The 15,750-nt window shown below is 36.2% G+C and overlaps 1 protein-coding gene across 1 annotated transcript; it reads left to right on the forward strand.

The window, feature by feature from the left end:
- Positions 1 to 1,497: 1,497 nt before the first annotated feature.
- On the forward strand, positions 1,498 to 5,855 carry LOC111987322 (L10-interacting MYB domain-containing protein). The gene is made up of 5 exons (XM_024019028.2): positions 1,498 to 1,627; positions 3,824 to 4,164; positions 4,244 to 4,382; positions 4,514 to 4,872; positions 4,950 to 5,855. Exons 2-5 carry the CDS (start codon positions 3,832 to 3,834, stop codon positions 5,676 to 5,678), a joined length of 1,560 nt encoding a protein of 519 aa, XP_023874796.2. The 5' UTR covers positions 1,498 to 1,627; positions 3,824 to 3,831; the 3' UTR covers positions 5,679 to 5,855.
- The last annotated feature ends 9,895 nt before the right edge of the window (positions 5,856 to 15,750 follow it).

A 15,750-nucleotide genomic window follows, 5' to 3' on the forward strand; every position in this document is an offset into this window, starting at 1 on the left:
ACATGTTTTGAGCTATCTTTTCCAACCTATTATGTGACAATTTATAATACCATTCATATGTAATGTTTAAACAAGCTATATAACTTATTAAAAAAGTCAGTGATTAAAATTAAATATAAATAGTCTCCTCAATCATCACATTATAGATTTGAGCAAGAGAGTTTCAAACTTATTTGGATTAAAACTTTTTCCTTAATAATTTTATAAAAGAAATAAAATAAAGACAAAATATGGCTTCAACTACTAATAAGAAGACGATACTTGTCATTGTTATATGAAATGTACATTACAAGCTTAAACTCAATCCAACCAATCAAACGAGTCAAACATTTCACGGGGACACATGTAATTTTCTTATAAGAACCCAAATTTGGAACCAAACCAATAAAACTCAAGTCAACAAGCAACCAAAAACAAAGACCAAGGATCCCATTTGTTACATCCATCATACATGACTCCATGTCATGTCATTTGTACCAAAAGGCAAAAGTTACCCGATGGCGATGAGTCACGACTCACGAGTGCACTGTATCGTATGGATTTATTAGGTAATAGGTAAACCAATCTTAACCAAACAACCAAACAATACCAAACCCTTTTCTGGGATAATCCTATTCCTTATCTTTTTGCCACCCACAAGCTTTTACCATTACCAGTCCTTCTTCTTCCTCTGTGCCAAAGAATTTGAGGTACCTCTTCTTCTTTCTTTAAATTTTTAACTGCTTTTCTCTTTGCTATTCATTTGCTTTATCTGTTTTTTGATTGCTTGTAAATTCCAACACTTTTTTTTTGGCATCCAAACACGAGAATTGCTGTTTAAATCATACGCTCAGTTTTGTAAACTAATAAGAAATTCATATATTGTTGACATGATTGGCTGGACTTGTGAAACTGTTTCTTAATTTCTAAATTCATATTTGCCTTGTGTGTCCTGTTTGGCTGCTGAGAAATTGAGGGAAATATTAAAGAATGTGTAGAATGCCAAAAGTTTCTCCCTTTTTTCTCAGAAACCAAACAGATAGTTTTCACCCACTAAATGGTGTGGTTAGTGTTTGGTAATTTTGTTTGTTTGGAGGGTTAATTCAAAAGGGGTCCTTAATAATTTTATAAAAGAAATAAAATAAAGACAAAATATGACTTCAACTACTAATAAGAATGTTTCTCAAAAAAAAAAAAAAAAACTACTAATAAGAAGATGATATTTGTCATTGTTATATGAAATGTACATTACTAGCTTAAACCCAACCCAACCAATCAACCGAGTCAAACATTTCACGGGGACACATGTAATTTTCTTATCAGAACCCAAATTTGGAACCAAACCAATAAATCTCAAGTCAACAAGCAACCAAAAACAAAGACCAAGGATCCCATTCGTTACATCCATCATACATGACTCCATGTCATGTCATTTGTACCAAAAGGCAAAAGTTACCCGATGGCGATGAGTCACGACTCACGAGTGCTATGGATTTATTAGGTAATAGGTAAACCAATCTTAACCAAACAACCAAACAATACCAAACCCTTTTCTTATTCTGGGATAATCCTATTCCTTATCTTTTTGCCACCCCCAAGCTTTTACCATTACCAGTCCTTCTTCTTCCTCTGTGCCAAAGAATTTGAGGTACCTCTTCTCCTTTCTTTAAATTTTTAACTGCTTTTCTATTTGCTATTCATTTGCTTTATCTGTTTTTTGATTGCTTGTAAATTCCAACACTTTTTTTTTGGCATCCAAACACGAGAATTGCTGTTTAAATCATACGCTCAGTTTTGTAAACTAATAAGAAATTCATATATTGTTGACATGATTGGCTGGACTTGTGAAACTGTTTCTTAATTTCTAAATTCATATTTGCCTTGTGTGTCCTGTTTGGCTGCTGAGAAATTGAGGGAAATATTAAAGAATGTGTAGAATGCCAAAAGTTTCTCCCTTTTTTCTCAGAAACCAAACAGATAGTTTTCACCCACTAAATGGTGTGGTTAGTGTTTGGTAATTTTGTTTGTTTGGAGGGTTAATTCAAAAGGGGTCACTTTTATTCAATGAGAATTGAATTGAATTGAACATAGGGGCTAAATGTTTGGTTTCTCATTCTGGGTAATTGTTCATTCGTGTTAATATAATTTTGGGGGAAAAAATCGAAATTGTTTTAAGGCCAAGCTCACAGTCTTGAGTTAGAGCTTAAAATTGTATAATAGTTAGATATCAATTAAGTTAGACTAAACAATGTATAAATTCAGATAAGTTTTGGGTTTACTGTGCTCTCTTCATTTCTTGAATATACAAGATCAAATTGCCCTTGTCTGGTTTAGTTAGCAAATTTGCAAGTCTGAGTTTGAAATCCTCAATGTTGGTAGAAATTTGAAAGGTTGAATGATTTAGCTGAGAGGCTGTCTGGCCAAGAAATTTTTATATATATTTTAAATTCTATAGTTCTCATTATTCCAACTGTGTGATTTGCTCTCTAGTCAATGGTTATAGGATTTGACACAATTGTGTGCTTCCAGGAATAAACAAATTGCAATAGCTTAAATGGATTTTCTGAAAAATGTGCCTACTAATGTTACCAATCACATAGAAATATTTACATTAACAGAAACTCAATTCCAAACATCGAAACATTATCCAATCTTTTCCCAAGAAGTTTCTTGAACAATGAGTGAATGTGATGTTTTTGCACCATGCAAGTGGATACCGTAAATATCTTGTTTTAGGGAAAGTGGTACTAATTTATATATTGATAGGTGAGTAGCAAAAGTTGCTGAGAAAAATATAAAAGATTTTACATTATTTCTCACAAGAGATGTAGTGCATACTTTGGTATGTGTTTTGTATGGCTAATCAGGAAAAAAAGAAAAAGCATTTTGTATGCAGTAGCATCAGGACATAGAAGAGTGATGAAAAAAAATTCCTGTAAATTTGATTATATAGGAATATAGGATAAAGTCTGTCCACTATTTCAGATTATGTTGTCCTATTAGGTTATCCAGTATCTACATTTGTTTTACTTGTTCTCTACATTTCTACATTTGACAGAAATTGATGTCATCATCTACATATTAATGCTTGAAAGTATGTCCTATGTTTCTATTAGATATACAGTTACACACACCATTTATTTCTTTGATGGGTTGATATCCAATATACATTAATTAGTAAAGTTATGTCAAGTTCCCAAAAAGCCTTTTATAGTTCCCCTGTATTAGGTTCCTTTTTCAAAAGAATCTCATATTGATCCAAGAATATATGAAGTATGCCTTTGTTTTTTGTTTTTGACCAAGTCTCTACTTATTAAACTTATCTCATGCGGTTACCACCTTTTGGGTTGGTGCATGTTACTATTTTTATCCATGGTCTCTCTCTCTCTCTCGCTTACTGAGCGGAATAATCAATAAGTGACATAAAAGTGAGATGAGATGCACTAGTAGAAGGTTGGTGCCAGTTGGGGAACTACCTTTTGTGATATCTGGAACTATAGTCAATTAAATAACATGTTGACCATCATAGTTTCTGGAGTACTTTCAACAAGAAAAAAAATTGCAAGAATGGGAGAAGCTTGCTTTTTCTGCCTTTTTTTAAATTAAAAAAAAAAAAATAGTAGAAGCAAGAGGAATAAGCATGACTTAAAAATATTTATTGTTTCGCATGGACCAGGGGATAATAATATTGAATTGCTAATTAGACAATGAATTAGGTGCTGAACTTGTATTACAATTACAGTGTGTTCATATGGCCTCTATGACTACCATGACTCTAATATATCTCTAAGCATATTGTATTTTGGAAGCATGTGCTTAATTTGCAGATCTCCTTGAATTGCAGGTGAGGAAATGGATGATGATTCCTTTATAATCAATGATAGTTTGAGGGCTAATTGGACTCCATCCCAAGACCAATATTTTATTGACCAAATGCTAGACCAAGTACGCAGAGGGAATAAAACTGGACATGTATTTAGCAAACAAGCATGGGCTGAGATGATTGCACAGTTTAATACAAAATTTGGATTTAAGTACGATACAGATGTTCTGAAAAACAGATATAAACGATTTAGGAAGCAATACAATGAGATAAAGATGCTTGTTGATCAAAGTGGGTTCAAGTGGGATGAAACACTGCATATGGTAATAGCTGATGATAATGTATGGGCTGAGTTCATCAAGGTACACAATTTTTCCTATTTGTTCATAACTACATCTTTGAAATTTCAAAATGCAATTAGCTTGCACATGCTACATGCAGGCCCACCCGGATATGGTAACGTACAGAACCAGAGTTGTGCCACACTATAATGAGTTGTGCATAATATGTGGGCATGCAGTTGCTGATGGAAGATACAGTCTTTCATGTTTCGATGTAGACTTTGAAAAAAACGATGAAGGTATTGAATACATATTATTCATCAATTTCAAGTTTTGTGATATTTAATAGTACTTGTTTCCTACCTACTTAGTTTGTGTCTGCAAACAGCCTGCAAATTTATTTGTTGTTACATGTTCTCAAAATTTGCAGCAAAAACAACAGATGTTAAAACTCCAAAAACTCCCAAAACTTCCTCTAGTGATGATCATTCAAAAATCGACTGGTCACAGACCATGGACCAATTTTTTGTAGAACTAATGTTGGACCAGGTGCATAAAGGGAACAAAATTGGCCGTATGTTTAAGAAGAAAGCGTGGGCACACATGATTATGTCATTTAATACAAAATTTGGCTTCCAGTATGGTAAGGTGGTCTTGAAAAATCGTTATAATATCTTGAGGAGGCATTACAGTAGCATAAAGATACTACTTACTCAAAAGGGATTCAGTTGGGATGAAACACAACAAAAAGTGGTAGGTGATGATCGGGTCTGGAACAAGTATCTCAAGGTAAAAAGGTTTTTTCATTATATAATTTGTTATTTCAACAAATTCTGCATCAAGTAGCTTACATTTTGTAAATGCAGGCACATCACAACTTTCGGATGTTCAGAAATAAAGTAATGCCATACTATTCTGAGATGTCCATCATATGTGGTAATGAAGCTACTACTACAAAAAACAATACACCATCTTGCAAGTCTCGTCTTGTGGAGGAAGCCCCAGGGAAGAAGAATATTAATGGAAAAGCTGTGCTTATTGATAACAAAGATGTCACAGACAATGCTCATAAAGAGGCATTGCATTCAGGTGGTGATAAGAAGCATCATCCATCCAGAAAAAACGAGGAAGCATTAGAAGCAGGCATTAATAAGAAGCATCATCATTCAATTAGAAAAGTTGAGGAAGCATTAGATTCCAGTGTTGGTAAGAAGAAGCATCATTCATCCAGAAAAAATGAAGCAGCATTACATTCAGGAGGTGATAAGAATGTTAGTGAACAACAGAAGAGGCTTCAGCCTGACATGCCACAAACTTTTCCACTGTCTAAAAAGGCAAGAAGAATTCAAGATGGTATGGCTGATGTTCTAAGGGAAATGGCAGTTGCAGTTACGTCATTAACAAAGAAACAAAAGCAAGAGAACTCTATATCAACAGAGGACGTGATTGATGTTCTCCAGGCTTTACCAGACATGGATGATGATCTATTACTGGATGCCTGTGACTTCTTGGAGGATGAGAAAAGAGCCAGGATGTTTTTAGCATTGGATGCCCCTCTGCGAAAGAAGTGGTTAATGAGGAAGCTCCGTCCTTAGTGGCTGATTTTTTCTTTGATTCTTTCCCCCCCCTCCCCATGTAGGGGTGAAAGTATGTATTAAAAACTCATGGTCAGATTTTATGGGTCATGCTAATTTTGGGCACACAAAGGCTTTTTGGAGTCTAGGTGCAAAGCACAAGCGATTTAGACTGAAGTAAATGACTTTTTTTTTTTCCTTTTCTTTTTTTTTTAACATATAATGTAGTAAATTTGATAGCAATTATGAATAGATAATATTAATGGATAATATGACAATCTAATGATCAACTAATCATATGAAATAGGATTTTATATAATTTTTTTTGTGCTTTATAAATGTACACAATTGTACTATTTTTAACCATTATATAATACATACTACTAATATTATATTTTTCATAAGTGAACTTTTTGTATTTTCTTAAAGAAAGTGAGCTAAATAAAGAAAAGAAAAGAAAAAGAAGTTATGAGTTTTGGGAGAAATTACAAAGATCAAGATAAGGAAAGAAAGAAAGAAATAAAGAAAGAGGCTATGGGTTTTAGGACAAACTACAAAGAAAAGGGGGTTGGGGGGAAAGGGAAGAAAAAGAAGGTTATATCAGGTATATATGGGTTCGGGACAAACTGAGTATGAATAAACAAAATTTTTTATTTGTGAAAGTATGTATTACAAACTCATGGTCAGATTTTCTGGGTCATGCTAATTTTGGGCACACAAAGGCTTTTTGGAGCCTAGGTGCAAAGCACAAGCGATTTAGACTGAAGTAAATGATTTTTTTTTTTCCTTTTTTTTTTTTTTTTAACATATAATGTAGTAAATTTGATAGCAATTATTAATAGATAATATTAATGGATAATATGACAATCTAGTGATCAACTAATCATATGAAATAGGATTTTATATAATTTTTTTTGTGCTTTATAAATGTACACAATTGTACTATTTTTAACCATTATATAATACATACTACTAATATTATATTTTTCATAAGTGAACTTTTTGTATTTTCTTAAGGGCGCAGCTTACGTCTAGTGCTCCAGTGCACTGGACGCGTTGCGATTGTGACACGTGTCCAAAAATGGACACGTGTCACAATCGGTGCGGCTCCAGTGCACTGGAGCAACTGGACATAAGCCGCACCCTTTTCTTAAAGAAAGTGAGCTAAATAAAGAAAGGAAAAGAAAAGAAGTTATGAGTTTTGGGAGAAATTACAAAGATCAAGATAAAGAAAGAGAGAGAAATAAAGAAAAAGGCTATTGGTTTTAGGACAAACTACAAAGAAAAGGGGGTTGGGGGGAAAGGGAAGAAAAAGAAGGTTATATCAGGTATATATGGGTTCGGGACAAACTGAGAATGAATAAACAAAATTTTTTATTTTATATATATATATATATATATAAAAGAGGGATACACCAAGAGGGGGAAAAAAACCATTCATTGGGTAGGAGGGGGAAGTAAAAGGATACATTAGAAAATAGAGATTAAAATCAATAAAGACATGGTATGGTTGTGAGAATGTGATTGACTATTCTTAATAGGCATTTTTTTTGGGTCTTCCAAATTTTTTATTTACTACTCATTAACCTGTGCCATGCATGAGAAAGTTTTATATTAAAATTTTCAAAATTACATGTTTAAAATTTGAAATGCATCTTTCTCAAAAGAAAAAAAAATTGAATTGCATGAAACAATATTTGTTGTTTCCTACAAGGTAGAGCCTGTAAATGGTTTGAATTTGGTCCCAAAAATTTTAAAAGGGAACAATTTTATCCTTCCATATGAGGTCATTCAATCTTGGACCCTTAAATGTAGGATTGGTTTTGATTTTATTTTTTAAAATTATGATTCGATTTTGGTCTCTTAAATATGCATTTCAGAAAGGGATGCTTTACCACCCCCCCAATGCACTTTGAACATTTAAGGTATAATTATATTAACTCACCTGAAAAAGGAAAAAAGGTACAATAATATTCCATATTATAAACAAGGTTTTAATAATTATATTATGCATGAAAGATTATATATTTGCTCGGTACAGCAAGGTCCAACATAAATCATGAAAACTCTATCCTCACCTTGTTCACGCTTCAGAGCAATGAAAACTTGCTTGGAGCGAGAGCAAGACAAATAATGGAGGTATTTTGCCACTCCTAGTGAAAATAAAGGAACAGAGGATTCTGGAAGGGACAGGGGAGAAAATTGAGAAAAAACAAAGAAAACAAAAAATATATTTTATTACGTATATATATTATTTTAATGAGTAGAAGATGAAAATAGAGTTTTGGGATGTTGAGTATATTGTAAATGGTATGGTATAATTGAAAAATTAGATTTTTGAGATGGTAAAATAAGATGAGATATATGATTGGAATGTGGATGCTCTTAATGGGCATTTTTTTTGGGTCTTCCAAATTTTATATTTACTACTCATTAACCCGTGCTATGCATGAGAAAGTTTCATATTAAAATTTTCAAAATTACATGTTTAAAATTTGAATTGCATCTTTCTCGAAAGAAAAAAAAAATTGAATTGCATGAAACAAAATTTGTTGTTTCCTACAAGGTAGAGCCTGTAAATGGTTTGAATTTGGTCCCAAAAATTTTAAAAGGGAACAATTTTATCCTTCCATATGGGGTCATTCAATCTTGGACCCTTAAATGTAGGATTGGTTTTGATTTTATCTTTCAAAATTATGATTCGATTTTGGTCTCTTAAATATGCAATTGGTTCAATTTGGTCCTTCAAAATATAACGTGTCCAATATACATATCTTATTCCAAGTTCCCAACTAATAATTTTGTTCCGCATGTTTTTTTGCAAGCTACGATAGTCTAAAGTTTTGTCATGTGGCGCATTCTTAAAAAGAAAATAAAAACATTCTTCATTTAGCTTTTCACCTTAGCAAAACTTTTTAATTATTTGTTTAGTTATTTTTATTATTCCTTTTCTATTTAAGAAAAAATGTAGTGTTTATTTTTATGACAAAAAATGAATTTATTGTCATCAGTTTAATGAGGTACATCTATTATAATTTCTAAGTTTCAATTTTTTTATAGGTTTATTAATATCTTTTGTTGAATATGTGAGGCACTAATTATTAATAACAAGAGAATTTACATGGATCTTTTTTTTTTTCCTGCTCACAATCAGTTGGGAAGGAGGATTTAAATCTAATTTCTTCCAAGTAATGCCATTAAAACAGAAGGGTCTTGGTAATTTATAGTTAGTTTCTTTAGAAAAGGTTGAAACAAAAAAAGAAGAAGAAAAAAGTAAGTTTAATGATACACACAATAAAAAAAATAAGATATTTGTGAGCATATTCAAACAATCTATATATTCGTATACAGAATTATCAAACATAAATTTTCACATTTCCCCCTTGTGAGGACCAAATTTGAACTCGTAGCTCACTACATGGATGGACTTAAGTCCAAAAAGCCCAAACAATAAATTTATAAAGAATGGGTTAGAAAACTGGGTTTTAGTTGATCAAACAAACATTGGAATAGATTCAGATGATAAGAGAATGAAAAGAAATAGGGTTGTATTGAAGAAAAATAGTCCTCGGCAAGGTCCGAGGTGCACTGTTCTTATATATTATTCTCCAATTGGATTACAAGTTTGGTTCTGGAATGCTCTAGTCTTTCTTCTTGTAATTCCCTTTTTCTTGTTACTTCATTTTCCTTTTATATCATCCTCCTTTCTCATTCCCACTTCACACATGTATATCGGTGGGTTTGTTGTTGATACTTGTCTCATCAACCCATCCTCTGAGTCACGATGCAATAGCTGTAAGATTGGAACACACTGTTTAGGTATCACATCCACATTAATGCGGCGAGAGAGTTAGTTGCAGTGCATTTAATGTGCAGGTAGTAGCTTTCCTTGGAGATCCCCCATGATCACGTTCTGTCCTATTCACCTATAGTATTTATCTTCTCATATGGAATGGTATGGAAGGTTGCCTTTGTCGGTAAAACACTTCTTCGTACCTCGGCCTTGGTTAATCAAGGAAAAGTTCATCCTCGGCGTAGTTTCCTGGAGTGTTACAATCAACACTGTATTCTTCGCCTACAACTGTAGGCCTCTTTGACACCATGTGTTTGTCCTCGGACATGTCCCCGTCCTCGGTTTGGGCCTCGGGCCCAATATATATGTGGATGAGTATCTTTGGACCCTCTGACCCCACAATAGCCCTCAAAATCCTGCTTTTTAGTACCTCGGGTAGAAAGGAGGATTTTGATATTCTCGGACATGTTTTGGGCTCGTCATGCCTTGTCCTTTGCCAATACAAGTGTCTTTTTAACTGCCCAAGGCATGCTCCTGATGCTTCGGTGTCCGGAGCGCACCCTTATTAAATTCTGGCTGCTCCTTGTCCCCTACGTTCTATGTTGTGATGTAGATCGAACGGCTAAGAATCCTGTTGGGATGGGATCGAGAATTTTCCCGCTTGTACCTTTTTTCCTTTGATATAAATAACCTCGAAATCAAGCCTTCAACTTGCTTTAGCATTCATTTAAACTCTAGCGCACATACATTGAACCTACTAACATCTCTCACTTACTCGTGCCTCTACAACTATTAGAAGTCTGTCCGAGGACAATTTCCCCAATTTTGTAGGTATCCAAAAATCTCTACAACTCGTCTTTTCGTGTATTTTCCTTTCCTTTGTGCATTTTCGCTCCTTGGATTTAGTTCTTCTTCGATTTCTCTTTGGTGCCCTCTTGAATCTTCTTGAAAGAATGGGTAGGTTTAAGTGTTTGGTAGAATCCGAAGAGGGAATGGCGAGTTTTAGAGCTCAATATAGAATCTCTCCCAATGTTAACCTTAGATATTATGAGGAGGGGGAGTGGTTCGAGCGAAGGCAAGAAGGTAAGGTAGTGATTCTCATAATCGCCTTCATAGAAGGTGGCATGAAAATCCCAATGGGGATGGTTATGAGGGACTACCTTAGGTTCTACAGTTTAGCACCCACCCAATGTGTTTCCAACATATTTAGGATATTAGGGTATATGGATGCCTTAAACGAGAAAATGGGGTTAGGGTTAACCCACCATGATGTTAATTGGGTATATAATCTCCACTATTTAAAGGGAAAAGGGTATTACCTGAAGACGAGGCAGCTCGAAATCAGGCTCATACAGTGCCTCCCTAAGTCCAGTAAAGGGCTAAATAAGGACTTCTTGATCGTGTCAAGGGAATGGCACGATGACCTTCCCTGCCTGATGCAAGAGGGGCAACCAGGTGTGGTTCTAGAAGTAAGAAAAATGATTTACTCTTTACCTTATTTTGATTTGTGTTGTTTCGTTTTTAATGATCTATTCTTCATGACTTTTGCAGATAGAAGCGCCACCGAGCCTAATTTTAGTTTGGTTAACAGGGAGGGCTTAGAAAAAATTCTTAAAGCCAAGGTGCTTGTAAACGAAGACAACGGTTAACTCTGGGCAGCTCACTTGATACTAGGAATCACACCCATTTCCCGTGCTTTCCAATCGCCCAAGTGTGTGATAAAAGCTCATGACCCACGCCTACATCGCATCAGCGTTGCTGTGGAAGGATTTCTCCTTCTTGAGGGCACTCTAATCCCAGAAGGTACTCTCATCACAAAACCCATTCTTCCTCCTTATCCAAAACCGAAGGGTTCCCAAGACATCACTCCCATATTTGAAGGCATACCCAAAGTAGAAGCTTCATCATCACAACAAACAACCGGAGTTGCCACTTCATCCCGTACCATAAATATAGAAAAGGATTAGGTGGTAGAAGTGACTAATTCCGAGGACAAGTTTGAAGTTTTCTACCAGGCTTTGTCACCGAAAACTTTTGTCCCTGATCTCGGCCCCTCATTCTCACCACTAATCGACGAAATGGGTATTCAGCGCAAACCAAAATCCGGTTTGCTGAATTTAATAAAGTCCCAACCTGGGAAGGATGCGCCTAGGAAGGCAGCCCGTACCAAGCCTCCCACTCCTCCACCTGCTCTGCCCACTCCCTAACCGGTTGATTTGAAGAGGAAAAGAGAGTAAAAGGGGAAGGAGGTGATGGAAGCTGGACAAACCCTTCCCCTTAGCGAGGACGAAGTTCAAAGAGTTTCTAAACAAGCCAAAACGGGGCAGAGAGGTAGTGAAAGGAGGAGTTACCCTTTGCTCAAGCCCGCAGCTTGGCTTCCGACCCCAATGTTAGATAAGGCCCCCTTATTAGATGGGCCTCAAGGCGAAAAGGTTGGTTATGTGGCCGATGCAGTGAGCAAGCTCTGCTGCTCCTTAGAGACAAGGCCGAGCTGTAGTCTATGAGAAGGCATGAGGTCTTCCTCAGCCTTAAAAGATATTTGGCTATGGTATGATTCTACTTAACCGTTTTCTTCTTTTTATTATTATACTTGACTTGTTATTTATATTACATATATATATATATATATTTTTAAACCCCCCTCCCCCCCCCCCTCCTNTGCCACCAGCAGATGAAAGAGGAGGAAGGAAGGTGTAACGCTGCCGTGGAGGCCTTTCAAGTGGCCGAGAGGAGCCTTCAGAAGATGAAGAAAAAGCTGCAAGAGGAGGAGAGTGAAAGAAAATATGCAGCAGCTGCCCTTGAAAATGCAGAGAAGCAGGCCGAGAGTCAAAGGCTGTAGCTGTGAGGTGTTGAAGACCAACTGGCCACCTCCAAGACTAAAATTACTGCATTGAAAAATAAATTGGAGGAGGTTGAGAAAGCCAGAGTTTTAGCCGAGAAAGCCAAGGAAGAGGAAGAGAAGGCTAAGGACAAAGCTGAGCAGTATAGGTACGAGGTTGGGGTGGCCAAGACTGAGAATTCCTTTAGGGCTGAGGTCTCGATCGTATGTAGAACTTACTATGCCCTAACATGGGGTGAAGCCCTCAACCAAGCTGGGGCTGAGGATTCCTTTGTGTTCAAGAGAGCAGAAAATATCTTCTACCCCCCCAGTCATACGCCTTTTAAGCTTTTCAGACTTTAAGGCTGTCCCATCATTCTCGGTGGCAGATGAAGTTCAAGGTAGCCCACTCAAGGCTTCTCTTGCAGCTAATACTACTATAGAGGAGGCGAAGCAGGCCGAGGACACCTCAAAGATAGGGGAAGCTCCTAGAGAAACAGTCCAAGGCTCTAGCCTACCTCCTCCTGCTCCCAGGGATACCTCCCAAGATAAAGAAACTTCCCAAGGTATGGAGTTGGTATTGGCAACTTTAGCCATACCCCCAAAAGAGGATCCTAAGGACAAAGCCGAAGTGTCCACCACGACAGCAAATACACAACCTCCCAAAGATCCAAAAGATAAGCTCGTAATAAAGATGAAGAAATAGATTATCTATTTTTTTTTTTTTTTTTACTTTCCCAGTTTGTAATCAACTGATCTTTTTTGTACTTGTTCTACCTTGTTTGAAGGCTTTTATGTAATGAAAGTTATGGGTCTTCTTCTTCTTCCTCTTCTTTCTTCCTTTTTTTTTTTTTTTGGTATTGAAATTGATATAAGTTGTATTTTAGCTAAAATCCAATGAAAGTAATGATGAGATAACACTCCTTTCACTAACTTACTTGAGTAAAGAGCAATCGTCCTGCTTTATATGATAAGCAACAAAAACAGGTGAATTTTATTGAGTTAAACACTTTGGCAAAGCATAACTCATGAGGGTCAAAAAGATGGTCAAAATTTACAAAAATACAAGTATGCCCACAAATGCTTTAAATGATGCTCATGAGCATCCATTTGGAACTTTTGTTGCAATGAAAATTATTGCTGATTAGAGTGATTATATCCGATACCAAAGTAGTTGACAAAGGAAATTAACTTACTGTACACATATACATACATCTCACATAGTCTGTTATAAATAAGATTTTGCCTTGACTTATAGCCATTTGAAGGGAAAGATTAATTTATCCAAGGCATGTGGTCTGAGTACCCAAACATTACCAAGGTTTTGTTTGATACTTAGATTGATGTCATACTATGTTAATTTTTCCAAAGCAGATGGTCCGAGGAACCAGGCATAGCTAAGGTTCTGTTTAACACTTAGAAAATTAATTGAAAGATATCAATTTTCCCAAGGTATGTGGTCTGAGGAGCCAGGCATGACCAAGGTTCTGTTTGATACTTAGATTGATGTCATACTGTGTTAATTTTCCCAAAACAGATGGTTCGAAGAACCAAGCATAACTGCGGTTCTGTTTAACACTTGGAAAATTAATTGAAAGATATCAATTTTCCTAAGATATATGGTCTGAGGAGCCAGGCATGACCAATGTTTTGTTTGATACTTAGATTAATGTCATACTGTGTCAATTTTTCTAAAGCAGATGGTCTAAGGAACCAGGCATAATTGAGGTTCTATTTAACACTTAGAAAATAAATTGAAAGATATCAATTTTCTCAAAGTATGTGGTCCGAGGAGCCAGACATGACCAAGGTTCTGTTTGATACTTAGAAGGATGGTAAAGACACAGGATAAGTAATATAACGAACCCAAAGAAGGTGAAGAAAATTTGTATTAATAATAATATCTTCTAAGATTATTTACATTCCAGGGACGAGGTACAGCCATTTCCTCTAGATCTTCAAGATAATACGCGTCTATCCCAACGACTGATGTTATACGATATGGCCCCTCCCAGTTGGGTCCTAACTTCCCCCATGCTGGGTTCCTAGCAGCTCCCACAACCTTTCTTAAGACTAAGTCCCCCACTATTAATGGCCTTAGCTTTACGTTAGCATCATACCCTGTTTGAGCTTGTGTTGATAATATGCTAATTGGATCATGGTATTTTCTCTTCGTTCTTCAATTAAATCTAAATTCTTCTCCAATAACCCATCATTGCTGCTCAGAGTAAAAGAACTTATTCTTAGGTTGGGGAATCCGGTTTCTAGAGGAATAACAGCCTCGGCCCTATATGTCATTGAAAAATGCATCTTTCGTGTGGACCTATGAGGCGTGGTCTGGTAAGTCCATAGGACATGTGACAGCTCTTCGACCCATTTCCCCTTTGTGTCATTCAGCTTCTTTTTGAGTCCACTTACTATAACCTTATTGACAACTTCAGTTTGTCCATTCCCCTGTGGATATGCCGAGGTGGAATATCTATTTGTTATGCTTAGGTCACAGCAATATCTCCTAAAGACCTTGCTATCAAATTGCAAACCATTGTCCGAGATGAGGGTGCGAAGGACTCCAAACCTGGTGACAATGTTCTTCCAAATAAATCGTTTGGCATCCACGTCCTTGATATTTACTAGTGGTTCGGCTTCAACCCACTTGGTGAAGTAGTCTGTGCCGACCAGTAAATACTACTTGTTCCCTGCTGCTTTAGGGAAAGGGCCAACAATATCTAAGCCCCACTAAGCAAAAGGCCAAGGACTACAGAGAGGATTAAGGACTCCACCAGGTTGGTGAATGTTTGGGGCAAACCTTTGACATTGGTCACACTTCTTTACATAGTTATCTACTTCTTTTTGCATCTTCGGCCACCAGTAACCTTGCATAAGGGCCCTATATGATAAAGACCTACCCCCATATGATTTCCATAAATCCTTTCATGTAATTCTTCCAGGATTAGCTCAATTGCCTCCGGGTGTACACACAATAGATACGGGCCAAAAAAAGACCTCTTATATAACTTCTGGTCCTTGAACAGCCAGAGTCGAGGAGATTTTCTTCGCACTTTGTTAGCCTCGAACTTATCCTCTAGCAAAACATCTTCCTTGAGAAACAATATAATAGAGTCCATCCAACTAGGACCCACCTTTATTTGATTAACATGGGCTACGGTTCTTTCTATCTTGGTAGGTCTACATAAGTCTTCTACGAGGATTACCTGATGTAAAATTTATGCCAAGGAGGTTGCCAATGTATCAAGGGAGTCTGTATGTATATTTTTACTTTTAGGGACTTGTGATAGATTGAAAGATTCAAACTTAGATTGTAAATGCCTAACTTGGTTTAAGTACTCTTGCATTCTGGAATCTTTGGCTTCCAACTCTCCTTGGGCTTGTCCAACGACAATCTTGAATCAGAGATCAATTCCACTGCCTTTCCACCCATTTTTTGTACCATGATTATCCATTTCAGCAGAGCTTCATATTTA

Source organism: Quercus suber, unplaced genomic scaffold (genome assembly GCF_002906115.3).
Source record: "Quercus suber isolate HL8 unplaced genomic scaffold, Cork oak 2.0 scaffold_225, whole genome shotgun sequence".
NCBI classification, from domain to species: domain Eukaryota; kingdom Viridiplantae; phylum Streptophyta; class Magnoliopsida; order Fagales; family Fagaceae; genus Quercus; species Quercus suber.

Excerpts from the sequence above, each read along its gene's own strand:
- LOC111987322 (XM_024019028.2), top strand. The coding sequence starts at position 3,832 with ATGGATGATGATTCCTTTATAATCAATGATAGTTTGAGGGCTAATTGG. Across the intron at positions 4,165-4,243 it reads TATGGGCTGAGTTCATCAAG|GCCCACCCGGATATGGTAAC; the intron begins GTACACAATTTT and ends TGCTACATGCAG. Across the intron at positions 4,383-4,513 it reads CTTTGAAAAAAACGATGAAG|CAAAAACAACAGATGTTAAA; the intron begins GTATTGAATACA and ends CAAAATTTGCAG.